This window comes from Phyllostomus discolor, chromosome 5 (assembly GCF_004126475.2).
Source record: "Phyllostomus discolor isolate MPI-MPIP mPhyDis1 chromosome 5, mPhyDis1.pri.v3, whole genome shotgun sequence".
In the NCBI taxonomy this organism is placed as follows: Eukaryota; Metazoa; Chordata; class Mammalia; order Chiroptera; family Phyllostomidae; genus Phyllostomus; species Phyllostomus discolor.
In genome coordinates, this window is record NC_040907.2 from 107,612,273 (window position 1) to 107,626,037 (window position 13,765).

General features: G+C 46.5%; 1 protein-coding gene across 1 annotated transcript in view; it reads left to right on the forward strand.

The window, feature by feature from the left end:
* Positions 1-244: 244 nt before the first annotated feature.
* DRGX (dorsal root ganglia homeobox) overlaps positions 245-13,765 on the forward strand; it is a 29,248-nt gene continuing 15,727 nt past the window's right edge. Inside the window, exons 1-5 of the mRNA XM_028514075.2 lie at positions 245-421; positions 4,654-4,751; positions 5,693-5,794; positions 8,712-8,890; positions 8,973-9,085. Of these exons, the coding sequence (XP_028369876.1) occupies positions 388-421; positions 4,654-4,751; positions 5,693-5,794; positions 8,712-8,890; positions 8,973-9,085 (526 nt within the window). The 5' untranslated portion in view covers positions 245-387. The remainder of the gene's footprint in view (positions 422-4,653; positions 4,752-5,692; positions 5,795-8,711; positions 8,891-8,972; positions 9,086-13,765) is intronic.

Genomic DNA, 13,765 nt, shown 5'->3' on the forward strand with positions numbered 1-13,765 from the left:
GTTTGCGGGACCAGGCTGCAGTGACCTGGGTGCAGCGCTTGCGCAGGGGATCCTCGAGAGCCAGGAACTGAGTGGGTTTGATATTGGGGCCAGGATGGGAGCACAGCTGTCGGGGAGGTGGACCTGAACTGAAGGACTATCCCGCGGGGACCCAATTTGAAAAGGCACTGCCACCTCCCCTCCAGTTCCCACAGTGGGCTGAGGGCGTTGGGAGGGGGTTTTCCGGCGTGGAGCTCCCGGTGTGTTTCGGGGCCAGACTAGGTCCCGGGTAGAGGGAGACTTAGACTATCGCTGTTTGCTTTGCAGCCAGGCCGAAGCCAGGCGCGCCTGTCGGTCCCGCGGTCACCCTCCGGAGTCCCGGCCGTCCAGAAGATCCGGCCGTCAGGGATGTTTTATTTCCACTGTCCACCACAGCTTGAGGGTGAGTAAGCGCGCCCCCGGGCAGCTCCGAAAAGGCTGAGCCTGCCAGAACGGACCCAAGCCACAGTGGGGCTGGCGGGTTATTGGGTACCGCCCCGCCAAAGGTGCAGCCACTGGACAGTGGGTAGGGGCGCCCCTGGCTCCCTCCGAGTATCCGACTCCGGCGTCTCGCCCCGTCGCCACCTGCCTCCCACCTCTCTCCAACTGAACTGAGCGGCTTCGGGCTTTGCCACAGGGATCAGCAGGGTCCTCCCAGCACAGATGCTGGTGTCACGCCTCTAATCGCTCCCCGCCCCCCAGCCCCGGCTTTCCAGCCACCCAGGGGGCCGCATCAATCTTTCACGGTGTTTTGCAAGCATCCCCAAAAGCCAAGGTGAACTAGGGAGTTGGCTGGAATTGTCCTGGGTCAGACGATGAGCCTGAACGACCCATTGCTGGCTGCTCTCACTCTGGCACAGGGCAATACTTCTGGGGGAGTAGGGGTGGAGGAGGAGGTGACATCTGTTCCCAGCCACTGTGGCCTCTGAAAGCCTAGAGCCAGAGCCGAGTGGCCCTGCCCTACCCCAGCACAGGTGCCCTGACTTGGCTTCATCTCTGTGATTCCCTGTGTTTCTGACCTCAAATGCTAACTACTTCTTGCTCCCAGGGGCAGCCCCATGGCCAGGATTTGGGGTCTTTGAGGGTCTTCAGGCTTTAGAAGAAATTCCACTTCAGGATCCCTGGTGTGGTCTGCACACTGGATTGTTAGGTGGGGGTAGGTGAGAACAGGGCAGCTTGGATCTCTGGTACCCCCAGGGTGAAGAGGGTCCTAGAAATTCCCAAGAGTGGGTCCTCCGCACAAAGGGGGATTAGCCTACATCTGGCAAAGGCAAAGCAGCACACTCTAGCTCTTTATCAGCATCCTCCTCAGAGCAGTAGTCTCAGCCACAGGACAGAAGGATGTCTATAACTGTGGGAGTAATACCAGTACCTGTCTTTGGCAACCTACTCCTTTGATTTATTTGTGGGTGGAAGAATTTTGGAGGCAAAGAAATCCAGGGAGGCATGGGACAGGATAAAGGTGGGGAGACACTGAGGGACTCAGGACATCAGAAGATGCTTGTCCCTCTTGCCCCAGGTTACCTTGAGCATTGGCTTGAGCCTCAGCTGGCTGACCACACAAGGACTGCAGAAATTTGTTTTTACCAAGGAAGCTTTGAAGAGTTCAGTAGGATTTTCTAGAGGGGACTAATGAGGACATGTGTTTAAGACCTGCCAGCTTAGTTAGCATTTCTAAGAAGGAAAGGCCAGACACTTGCCTGTATTTCACCAACTTTTACCTTCAATGACCCATGGTGACTGGCTTTATGAAAGGTCAGAGAGGTACATCCCCTGACATTGTACCCCAGGCCTGGAGGGACACCCTCCAAATATGTGGTAGACACAGATTCCTTTCACTTCTGAATTTTGAGTTTGGACTGATTGATACCCAGTTGCCCACCCTTCTAGTCAAATTTGAGGAGGCTGGGGTTTGGGGTATTTAGCAGGTGTGGGATTGTGTGGATGACTTAAGGGAAAACCTTGTCTGCAGCTTGGGTTGCAGAAGCCACTGAGGGAGAGCTCTAGCCCAGTCTGTTATTTGTTCTAGCCCCAGCACACTGAGCTGCTTACTGCTGTCAGCTCAGCTCAGTTGGCTTACCTCTTCTTCCACACCCCAGGCACATCCTACCTGGATGCTGACTCTGATTGCTATAATCAGGAGAAAAGGAAATAGGTCTTTAAAAACCTTTTCTAGAAATCATTTTGCAGATGTGTTTTTAAGCCAGTTTTTGCAGAAAGGGGTGCTTAAGTGTTGCTGGAGTGGTGGTGATCTGCTGCAGATGGAAAGGCTGAGAACAGACTTTTGGAACATAAACCTATTGGCTTTTTAATTTTTATTGTTTATTAGTCTAGAGAGGCATAACTGAGAAAGCACAGTATGGTTTATAATCTCACTTCTCAGATAATTTTTCTGATATTAAAGTAAAAATTACTCCATATATCTGCTTAAGAAATTAAACAGAAACCTATACATTGAAAAGTGGAACACCCCTTCACTTCTTCTTCTGAAGGCACTCCCTATTGTGGGTTTCTTGTGAGTCCTTGAAGGAAAACAGGTATTTGACCTCATTTATATAATTTTCTTGGTATGTGTTATGCTTTATTTGTACTGAGATCATAGTGACACATCATTAAGGACTTTGTTTTTATCATGGCATAATACACATAATATACATAATATCCATGCTGATGTATATAAATGTAATGACTTCTTTTAAACAGCTGTGTAATATTCCATCAGATGCTGTATAGGAAGTATCCATTGATGGGAACTTTGGTTGTTTCCAGTTTTTTTTAATTGCCTTACTGCCAAGAACATTCTTCTCACTTTGTCACCCTTTAAAAGTATATTCATAGATTAAACGCCTGTATGTACACTTAAATTTTTTATGAAAATTGTCATTACCCTCTAAAAGTCTATACCAATAGATGCTACTACAAATAGGTAAATGGCATGCATGTTTGATTACACTCATATCTATACTAGGTATCATGATACCTCTGATACTTTTTGCCAAACAATATGGTGGAAATAGTAGTTAATTGTTCTGTTTTGTTTAATTATCAACAAGGTTTAACATTTTCATAGCATTATTGACCATTCTACTTACTTTAAGTAAAAGCTTCTCACATTTTTGTCTTTTCTATTAGGTTGTCAATCTTTGTTCTTATTAATTTGATGAAACATCAGCCTTTTTTAGGGTTCAATTTGACATGCAGTATTTCACTTAAGGAATTATGTATATACAAGGTGAACCAATGTGGAGCAGCAGATTTAAATTAAAAAACTGAAGCTGATTGTGATTGGAGACCCTTGGAGATTTCATCCCATTCTCACCAGTCAAGTTCTTTGTTTCAAAAGGAAACAGTTTCATATTCTGCAAAATAATGGAAATAAAGCTACTGTGAGGTTGCTCTTTTAAGTTTCCAATGATCTGGAGAGAAATATTTTTAACTAGGGTTTTGAAGAAGAATGCAGTTTGGACAAGAAGATGTAGGCTTCTGCAGAGAGTGGGGCATTATGGCAGAGGACGTGGCACTGGAGAGTAGAGTATAATAATAGGGCGGACTCCCTTTAGTAGATGGGATTTTTAAAAGCCTAGAGGACCTTGCTTCTTTGGGACTTAGGTCCTTTTGAGGAATGTGGTCCCGGCACTGTGGCTTGCCTGCTCCTAATGCTAAAGGGGCAGTGATTCTGAGATCAGAGCCCATGGCAGGTACAGTGTTCACTAGCTAATGAGAACTTGCTCATTTGTTTTCCTAAGAAGTCATTTTGGACGGTCAAGTAAATGGCACACATTCGGAAAATGATCTGACTGCACATTTGGGGCCAGAGTCTGTTCTGGCTTTGTAGGAGCTTTGGAGGCTGCTGGGAGGACACTGGAAAGGATGCCTTTCTTTTCAGGGCAGTAGAAGCAGTGGGTTTCTTTATGAACCTGCAAGAGGGTGGGGTGCTCTTTGAGAATGGCCCTGTGTAAATCTGCTTGGAATTCAGGATAACGACTATTGGAGAAGATCTCTTGTTTATTGACATCTATATAACATATCCACTATGATGCTGATGAGCTGTGACCAACAATAGTTAATATTATTTATAAATTTCTTACCTCCTGGTCTCCTGAAATTCTAGGAGGGAAGTGCTGTGAAAAGCTTTTGGTGTTTTTTTTTTTTTTTCTTCTCAACCTCAGCTTTTAACCTTTGTTGTTTATGGAAACACAGGCAAGTAGACTACAAGTGAGCAAAAGGAAAACAACAGGGTCTGAGGTAGGGAATGAAGTGCATTGGACAGAGTGCTGCTGGGAGCTGGAGGTCAGATGAAGGCTTCATCTCAAGCCAGTGACCCTTCCTGCCCGAGTCCAGAATTTTTCAAGAAGAGAACTTGGCTGTCTTGGGAAGTAAGGTCACTACCCACCCTATGAAATAGGCATAGTTGGGCCTGGAGTCATAAGTTATTGGGAGAGAGAGAGAGAGAGAGAGCACAAGAGAGTGGAAAAGAAGGGGGTTAATAAGAGGAACAGAGAAAGGTGCTTTGGAATGGCCAGGGTTCTATCTGGAGGGGATGAGTTGTTGCCTCCAAATGAGCCTATGTAGTAGGGCATGGTGTATGAGACTGGGGGGCCATCTGCTCAGGTTGATCCTGTTTGCTCCCAGCAGGCACTGCACCTTTTGGCAACCACCCTACTGGAGATTTTGATGATGGATTCTTGCGCAGAAAACAGCGCCGGAACCGGACAACATTCACTCTTCAGCAGGTAATGATGTTCTTTTTCTGAAAGTTAGCTGTTCCTTGAAAAAAAAAAGAAATAAAAGAAAAGAGAAAAAGAAAAAGAGAGTTTTAGCAGCTCTTCTTCATCTTTTCAAATAAGGCCAGCTGATCATGTTAACTAGATCTTCTTTTTTCTTAAACAACTTTTGTGTCAAGGCATTTGTTTGGGAAGAGGACAGAAGATTTTGACTTTATGATCCCAGATAGAAAGTGAAGAGGCAATGATTGCTCCCATTCACTTATGGTTGATAGTTTGGGGGCCATTTTAACATCAGTGATACCACTTGAATCTTGAAATAACCCTTTGAGGAAGGCAAGTAGCACATTCTTATTCCTGGTAGGTAGATGAGAAGGCTGGGGCCCAAAAAGATGACAGATTTGTAGAAGATATTGTTGCCCATAAATGGAAGGGCTGTGATTGGAACCCTGGTACTTTGTTTCCTGGACCTGGGCCCATTCTTTAACATATGTTCAACTTCTGGAGCAAACTGGCACAGTCAGAAAGGTGACTCAAACACCCCTATGCAGCTTCTATACGGTTGATGCACAGGGCAGCTTCAAACTGGTTCTCTTCTCCTGGTCCTATGGTGAATGCTGGGTGGATGACTCTAGTTCATAAGGCTATTCTTCCATTTTGATTCCTATGAATATATTTAAATGTAAGTGTATGTAAATATTTACCCCTCTCTTCGTATTTCTACTTCTTGGGGGAACTTTGAGGTTGTTAGCAAGATTTAGCTCCTAAGTTATCAGCGGTTGAAATTTTAATTCCATGGGATCTTTTCAAACAGCTCGTTTCTCCCTCTCCTTTCCCTATTTGATCTGTGAAACAACTTCCTCACCACTCTTAGCGAATTTGAAATATATGTCTGCTTCTTCTCACCTCATCACAACCTCTCACCAGTAAATATTTCTTCCTTTTACCAGCTGGAAGCTCTGGAGGCAGTTTTTGCCCAGACGCACTATCCCGATGTATTCACCAGAGAAGAGCTGGCTATGAAAATAAACCTCACAGAAGCCAGAGTGCAGGTGAGCCTTCTGTTCAATTATTTAACTCCCTAATATTAAAACTGGCAAACTTTTTTTTGACATCATGACTGCAGAGTGCACATTTGGCGAAAGAAAGCAAATGAAGACTATCTGTCATTTTCATGATGCACTTTAATAACATCAACATAATGTGGAATATTAGATTAGGTTGATTAATCGGTCATTCATAATTAACTAGTGATAATGTTCTACACTAATTTGTCCGCGTCTCTAAGGTACTAAATTACATCAATGCACATCCATTTCCTTGCTTTGGGAAAAAAAAAAAGAGCTGAGATGCTATTCTCAAAGCAGCTCTGACCACTCTGGGCTAAGGCCGGTCAATTGCAGAGAACTGTATTTTCAGATGGGAACAGGGTTAGGATCTGCTTTCCAGAAATTGCATTATGTCCAACTTTTCCCCAGCATGTGGACACTTTTAGAGAAGTGAATCTGAAGAACATGTGCAATTTAAAAATCTTTAAACAGCAGCAGTGAAAGGGCTGCTGCAGAAATGAACATGGCCTTCAATGACTGTCTCTGAGCAGCATTTCTTTTTAGAAGCTACAGGGTGATTATGTTTAAGTGCACAAACCCATTGAGCCCAGCAGATGTGCCTGAGCACAGGAGGCACAGATCCACAGCACTGCCTCTCCAAGCAAGCTATTCTTTGAGCACAATTATATATTCATTTTATTTATGAGGTTTCCTCCATGCTGTTTCTGTTCTTTTTTTATGTAGGGGCTTGGGGTTAAGACTATGCAAAGATCTAATTGTAGAAAATATAATAGTTTGCTTTCAGTTCCCCTGGGTCATGTTAGTATCTCTTAAAAACCAATGGCTGAAGAGAGATAATGGAATTCTGAGCAGTAAATTGGGGGTTGTAAACAAATTATTTCCCCTATAATCAGATTATGTGATCCTGATTATTAAATCTGAACATGAATCATTGGTCATATGTGGGCAAATTAAACTGATTATTATTTGGAAATGAAAATCTCCTTTGGCCAGGATGCAGTCTCTCCTTTCTTTTTTTAATGCCAGCTTGCCAATAGCTGCCTAAAGACTGAACTGCAAATTGAGATAAATGACACAATTATTGAGCATTCAGAAGTGGAAGATCATAACTTCTCCCTGAAAGGTGCAAGGGTGAGATAGGGGTGGTGACAATTAAAGCTGGCAATTGTCGTTGAGGCTGTTGTTGGCTATTATGCAAACAGACAATGGCTGCGAAGCAATTTTTTAGTGAGCCTCCATGTGGGGACATTGGCTTCAGGCTTTGGTGGTGGCGGGAAGGGAGATGTGTTTACATTTACATAGCTTTCTCATTCAAATATGATTAATGTTCTATAAAGCGGGGTCTTAATCGAAGCTGATGTTGTCAAACAATAACTAAATAGGGAAATAAACGACTCCATCATGCTCTTTCCTCAGAAGCAGGCGAACTGTCAGTGCAAAGTCATTAAAATATGATAATGAAAAATAGCTCAATTAAGTGTTGTCATAGCTGTGACCTTCATTCAATTAAGACGCAAGAAAGTGTCTGCATTTTGCTTTGCATTTAACTGCCCTAAATTTAGAATATAGATAAAATCATTATTCAATGGTTGCTGGTATGTGCAATTAAAAGCCAACTAGATTAAAAGAGAATGGAAGCCTGATAAAGGAGAGTGAAAATTCGGAGGTGCAGTGCCTATCAGAGGGCTCAGCCTTGGGACCCAGGTGCTCTCCTGGGCAGGAGGAAAAGATGTCCCTAGAATAGGAGGGAGGTCTAACCAAGTATTGTTTTGTAAGCCAGGAATTATCTCCTAGGAGAAGGGAGAAGAGGTTTTGCTGGATGGAATAAAGAGCAGCAGGATTTCACTGACCTCTGGAAAAACCTCAGGCCTGGGCTGCCCAGTTGCCACAAGACTGTCCTGCAAAAATGCAGTCTTGCTTTCCACAGCTTAAAGAATTCTACACCAGCCTCTAAGAAGGTACTTAGAACAGGTGAATCATAAGCTATCCCCTAACCTGAGGATGGCAGAGATGAAAACATTAACTAATGTTAATCTAGTGATAGACTTCTATGCACCAGGTTTTTCATGCATCTCTGCATTAATCTTCCTACTAATGCTGGGGGTGGTCACTATTATTACCTCCAAATAGTTTGGATCATGATTCCTAGTGAAGCCACTGGGTTTCAAACCACTGAATGACCTTGGGCAAGTTAATTGACATCCTGTGCTTAGTTTTCTCATCTGTAAAGTGGAGGAGATAGTTGGACTGCCTACCACATAGGACTGCACTGGACTCTAAAGAAGATTCACCAGGGTTCAGAATTCTAGACCAGAAATGACTCCAGAATCAGGGTTTCTAATGGGTGCACTGGGCTGCTGGTCATGAACTTATCATGATGTGCAAGAGATGACTTCAGAGTTAATCACAAGTATTAGGTCAGGTACACTCAGGTGCTCAGGACAAACATGATGGAAGTATGAATGAGTATTTGGATGAGAAAACCCCAGAACAGTGTTTTATAAATGGCTAGATGATCCCCCCTCCAACCCCAGGAAATATTTTCACATCAAATAATTGTACTCACATGCATTGAGAATTTACACAAAAACAACACTTTTACCTTTACTAGGAAATGCATGTGGGTACTTTCTATGACTTAACACTCATTTAAAAAATGCCTGTTGTGCTTTCTACACTGATCTCCAGACCTGTTTATGGGTCTGCAGCTACAGTTCAGAGCACTACTTTGGCTGATCTCTTGGCAAAGGGAGGCTGTGCCTCTGCCTGCCTGCCTGCTGCTGCAAGGTGAGCCATGAAGACAGGGCACGGGGTCCAGGCATTTGCACTTGCATTCTGGTTTCCTCCTCTTGTCTGATTTTCTCCCTCTGTCATATGTGTTTTTCCACTGGGGATTCAGGTTTGGTTCCAGAACCGAAGGGCCAAATGGAGGAAAACAGAGAGAGGCGCCTCTGACCAGGAGCCAGGAGCCAAGGAGTCCATGGCAGAGGTAACATCACCACCTGTGAGAAATGTCAATTCCCCACCTCCTGGGGACCAAGTCCGGAGCAAGAAGGAGGCCCTGGAGGCCCAGCAGAGGTAAGGCTGGATGGATTCCTGGGTCTGAAGGGCTGGTGGGTACACAGGGTCAGGAACTCATGTGATTTTTTTTCTCTGCTAGCCTGGGGCGTACAGTGGCTCCTACAGGACCTTTCTTTCCCTCTTGCTTGCCGGGGACCCTCTTGAATACAGCAACATATGCCCAGGCCCTGTCACATGTTGCCTCCCTGAAAGGTAAGTTTAGCTCTGCTGGCTGGGGATCCTGAGATTGTCTGACTAACCTTTCTCATCCTTTCCTTGCACCTCAGGTTAGTGCAACATCTTTTCCCCTTCTGTCAGTCACAGCCAGGTTCAGTTTCCACATATGCCATCTTGCTGGTTTTCCACATGGCCTGAGAACTAAGGTGAATGCACCTAGGTCTGAGAGGTGTGGTCATTGCAAAGTGACTGCTTTGTGTTCACGGATTGCTTCTGGTCATAGGTAACAGTTTTAGGAACTCACTTGTAGTTCCAGGTGAGGCCGTGAAGGGCAGTCTTCCCGGTTGGAGGCCCCTTTCCATATGTAGAACTTGCCCATCTTCCCACCCCAGGAATTCCTGATGTCAGAGGTTGTCATTGTTTGGATTTGTGGTTTTCCAAAATTTGCTCTTCTCAGTGGCTGCTGTCTGGAAGATGGAAACCATGTGGAACATTTTTGTCAGGCTCAGAGAAAGGAACACTTGTGGGCTGTCCCTTAGGGATTTATGGGCACCCCTGCTGGACTAATGGCCCATCCAATGTCATCTCTCAGTTCCTGGCTCAAATCTACTCCTCCTGTGATGGGTCAGACTGCTGTGCTGGCTAGGAGCAGGGCTGGGTCCCAGAGAGGGTCTGGGGGAATCAGTGTTAGTGTTTCCCTGGGGCTTCCTTGCCTATGACAGGGGTCTGGGAGGTGGGGGGTACAGGTGCCACTGTAGGCTTTTTCCTGATAATAAGTGGTGTGACAGGCCCCCCAGGGTGTCCCCTGCTTGTCCTGTGTCAGAGTCTGGGGAATGATTGAGGACATTCATTCATGATGATCGATGATGGAGCCTCAGGAAGGGTGAGAAAGGCATTGCAGGCACAGGGAATAGCACATGCAAATAATGTGGGGCAGAGGTGGGGATGTTGAGGGTGGAAAACCAGGCTTTTCTAGAGACTGGCAGGTATGCTGGGTGTCCATGGGAGAGTGTCCATAGGTGGAAGTGCCCGGCAGGGGCCAGGGCTTGAAGGACTTGAATGTCATGCTTCTGGATTTAGATTTTCCAATGTAGGACATGGAGGTCTGAAGCCTGAAGCCACTTCTGGGTGGCTCAGCTAGCTGGTCATAAGTGGATGAGGCTTGGCACCATCCAATTCTGGGCACTGCACCCTCCTAGCACTTCCTTCAGCTACAGTGGCTGCCTATTCTAGAGGCCACATAGAGCCCTGCCTAGACTGTCCTTAGGACATATCCACAGGACATAATAGACGGATAGGGAACTCCACAGAGGTGGAGTCAGCCAACTGGAAGGGGCTTCCAGAAGGAGATTACCAGTGGGACTTGGGTATCAGCCAAGGAGCTGGTTGGTCAAGCTAGAGGAGCAGTCCTGTACCTGCCTGTTGAATCCTTTCTGCTTTGGTGAGGGTTAGTTCTGTTCCTGAGAGGAACCTTCTCTTTTACAAATGTTCTTCGATTGCCCACTCCAGAATTGGAGGTGATTCCCACATGTTTTTGCTGTGGCAACCTGTGGGGATCTTTGGCTAACCAAGCTAGCTAAGGTCCTGGCAGAGGTTGTGGTGGCTGAAGAGTGGTCTAGAGAGGCACACTGCTGGGAAGGTAGGGCAGGGCAGCATCTGAGGAAGGCTGAGGTCAGTGGTGATAGGGAGACACAGCAGGGACTTGTGTCTCCGACATCCCGACCCAGAACAGAGGCAGGGACTAGAGGGAGAGGCCAGTAAAACTGTGAGCCCTCCTTCCTTCCCTCATTCCCACACCCCTGGCCCTTCCCGAAGCCTTTCTCATTGACTCCAAGGGGTCTGCACAGTACTTGAATCACTGGAAACACACTTTCCTTTGATGTTACCTTGCCACAGGAGTGGGGGCTTGGTGTGTTCAGGAGCCTGCAGAGGACGGAAATCACAGTGTGCTTACCAAACCAGGGAACATCTTTGTGCACTGTGGTGGCATTCCTTGGGCAGCCTGCATGTCCCTGTGAGAAGTTCCTCCTAATTGTAGTCAGGGGGACAGGCATACTGGGGCAGATGACACATGCAGATGTTTCCAGAGCCAGCAGGCAGTGGGTGAAGTGAGCACGTGTAAGCATTGCTTTTGCTTCCCCAATGCAAATGAGCTCTTGCTCAAGTTTCTCCAAAAATGTGGCCCTCTTGGTCTATTTGTCATTTTTCCTCTTTTGAGAGAGGCTCGGGAAAAAGGCACACTGCTCTTTTGTCAGAAACAATCCTTTGAGGAACATGGTAAAAGGTATCCAGGGATCCAGACTGGGCAAAGGTGGGGATGAATGGACTGGGCAGCGTTTACCATTCAAGGGTCCACTGTTACTCAAGCCAGCTGACTGTGGCTCATGGGAATGGGGACGCAGCATCACTAGAATTATTAAATTTTGAGGAAACTGGAAATCCTGATTTTATTAGAAATAGTCCCATCTTTCGAATGTTGCCTCTAAGTCTCTGGGTCCAAGCTGAAGCATCTTTGATCTGACCAGCCTGTGGCCTGATGTTCTGGAAGAGGGGGTTTTCTTCTGCCTGCTCTCATTTCTGCTTTCTGTGTCCTACTGCTTATGGACATAGCTTCTCCTTGGGTCTCCTCTCAGCGTAGTTCCCCTGCAGTGGCTCATCCTGTTCCTGTCACTACCATGGCCCATTCCTAGCTGACCTCTTTGAGCAGCTGGTAAGCTAAGTCACACAGCAAAGGGAGGAAAATAAGCAGTTATTGAAAACCTCCTCCATGCTCTGCCAGCTGGCCTTGTGTTGTAGTTCTATTTTCTTCTTAAAGCAGGGTTATACAGGAGGGGCTCCATGGTTACACGGTTACTCTGAGATAACAGCTGGCATCAGCTGGAGTATCTCTGCATTCTAAAAGTGCCTGACCCCATGTGGCGACACTTCTGGAAGGCGGGTACTCTGAGCTGAAAGTCTCTGGTGCTGCCTGTGAGTCCACTGGTCAGCACAGCCCAACTTCAGACCAGGTGAGCCCAGCAGTCCCTGGAGAGTTGCTTGGGGAACACAGCCTCTGCCTTGGACCTGGGGTAAGAAATGTGTACCTGCAAGTCAGGTTATAAACACCCCTGGGTTTAACACTCAGTGGTTTTTGTGGCATATTTTTAAAGTGGCTTGGGGCCAGGATGGCCTTCTGGCTTTTACAGCCCACATCTTGTCACTTCCCCAAGCAACAGAAATTAAGTACATAGCCCAATTTGGGCCCAGTGGAGGACCAACCTCAAGTTTCCAGAATCTGGCTCAGTGTCAGTGATCTCTGGGCTGGGACCTGGCCTCCCTCACTTTAATTGCACACTCAGAGGTGGCTGGGAAGGCAGATGCTGGCAGAGCTGGTGGCTCAGCGAAGCTCTCCTCTGTGATCTGAACATCCCAGCAGCTGCTGGACAACTAGGCGACTGCTTTAGCTAGCTGGGAGGAGCTTCATGCAGATGGTGCTAGAAGATACCCTTCTGGGCTTCTAAGCTCATCATTCTTTTTACAACTGAGAAACTAAGGCTCAGGGAGGCAGAGTCACTTGCTAACACATCACTTATTCAGCTAGGTTTTCCCTTTGTGGTCTAGGCTATTCTTCACAGGATCCTAATGTGCCCCTTCCTCCCAACACCATTTTTTCATTCATTCCTCTGAATGAGCACTGCTGGTAGGGACCTTGGATCCTGACTCTGCTTCTCCCCAGCAAGTGAGGACAGCTATGAGTCCACAGCTATGAGACTCACCCAGGACTACCAAGACCAATGTGAGCTGACTACCATAGCCCCTTACAAGCCAGAGATTTTAATCCACTCCTCCAGGCCTGTGGCAACCTGCAAATATCCAAAGAAATAAATCAAAGTGATTTTCAGCTCCCAGATCCAAACCAGTGCTTGCGTCTCCTTGCTTAGACTTTGTGGTCCTAGAGGGACGACATATCCCTGGACTGAAGACAGCAAGTGTTCTAGGAGTGTCACCAAGGTTCTGGCCTCACTGTAAACCTCACTCTAGGTGCTGCTCCCCTGAGGCTGTAGACCTGTCTTCAGCCCAGACTTGAGGGACCAAGCTGAGTCTGCCAGCTGTACTAGCACCCAGCCAGGGTGTGAGAACAATGCAGGACTCCTGGTGAGGAATCAGTTCTCCCAGGGGCATTTGGAGGACCCCAGCTGGTAGTCCCAGAACTTAGGGCTTGGGCAGCATTACATCTATTTACAAATTCAAGGGCTTCATGTTGGAGTTCTGGTTTTTTGGTTCTAGGCATTGTTACAACGGATGTGAAGTCCTTGCCTGAGACATACTGAGAGAGTATCCAGGAATGTTTGTGGGGTAACTTGAGGTTCACTGAGTTACAGTTTTGTGAGTTTTTTAAGTAGTGATCCTTGAAGTCCTTAGGTCCTTTAATGTAGTTTTATGGGAATTCAAATTCAGTCCCTAGAAATTATTTGGTTTTGAATGGGCTCTGAAACTGGGAGTGCTTTTGAAATACTGGCTGTCAGCTCCTGAGCAGGTAGCCCTACAGGGAGAAAAAAACAGGCACGGGCAAATCAGGGGCACAGATACATGCTCTGGGGGCCCCAATCCCTGGGCTCTAGAGCACAGAGTTGCTTGCGTGGCGATGCCAAGCCCTGCCTCCCAGTTGAGTGGGGTGGGCAGGCTGGGCCCTGTCAGCTCTGTGACTGGTCCAGAACATGACAGTGTATCTAGGAT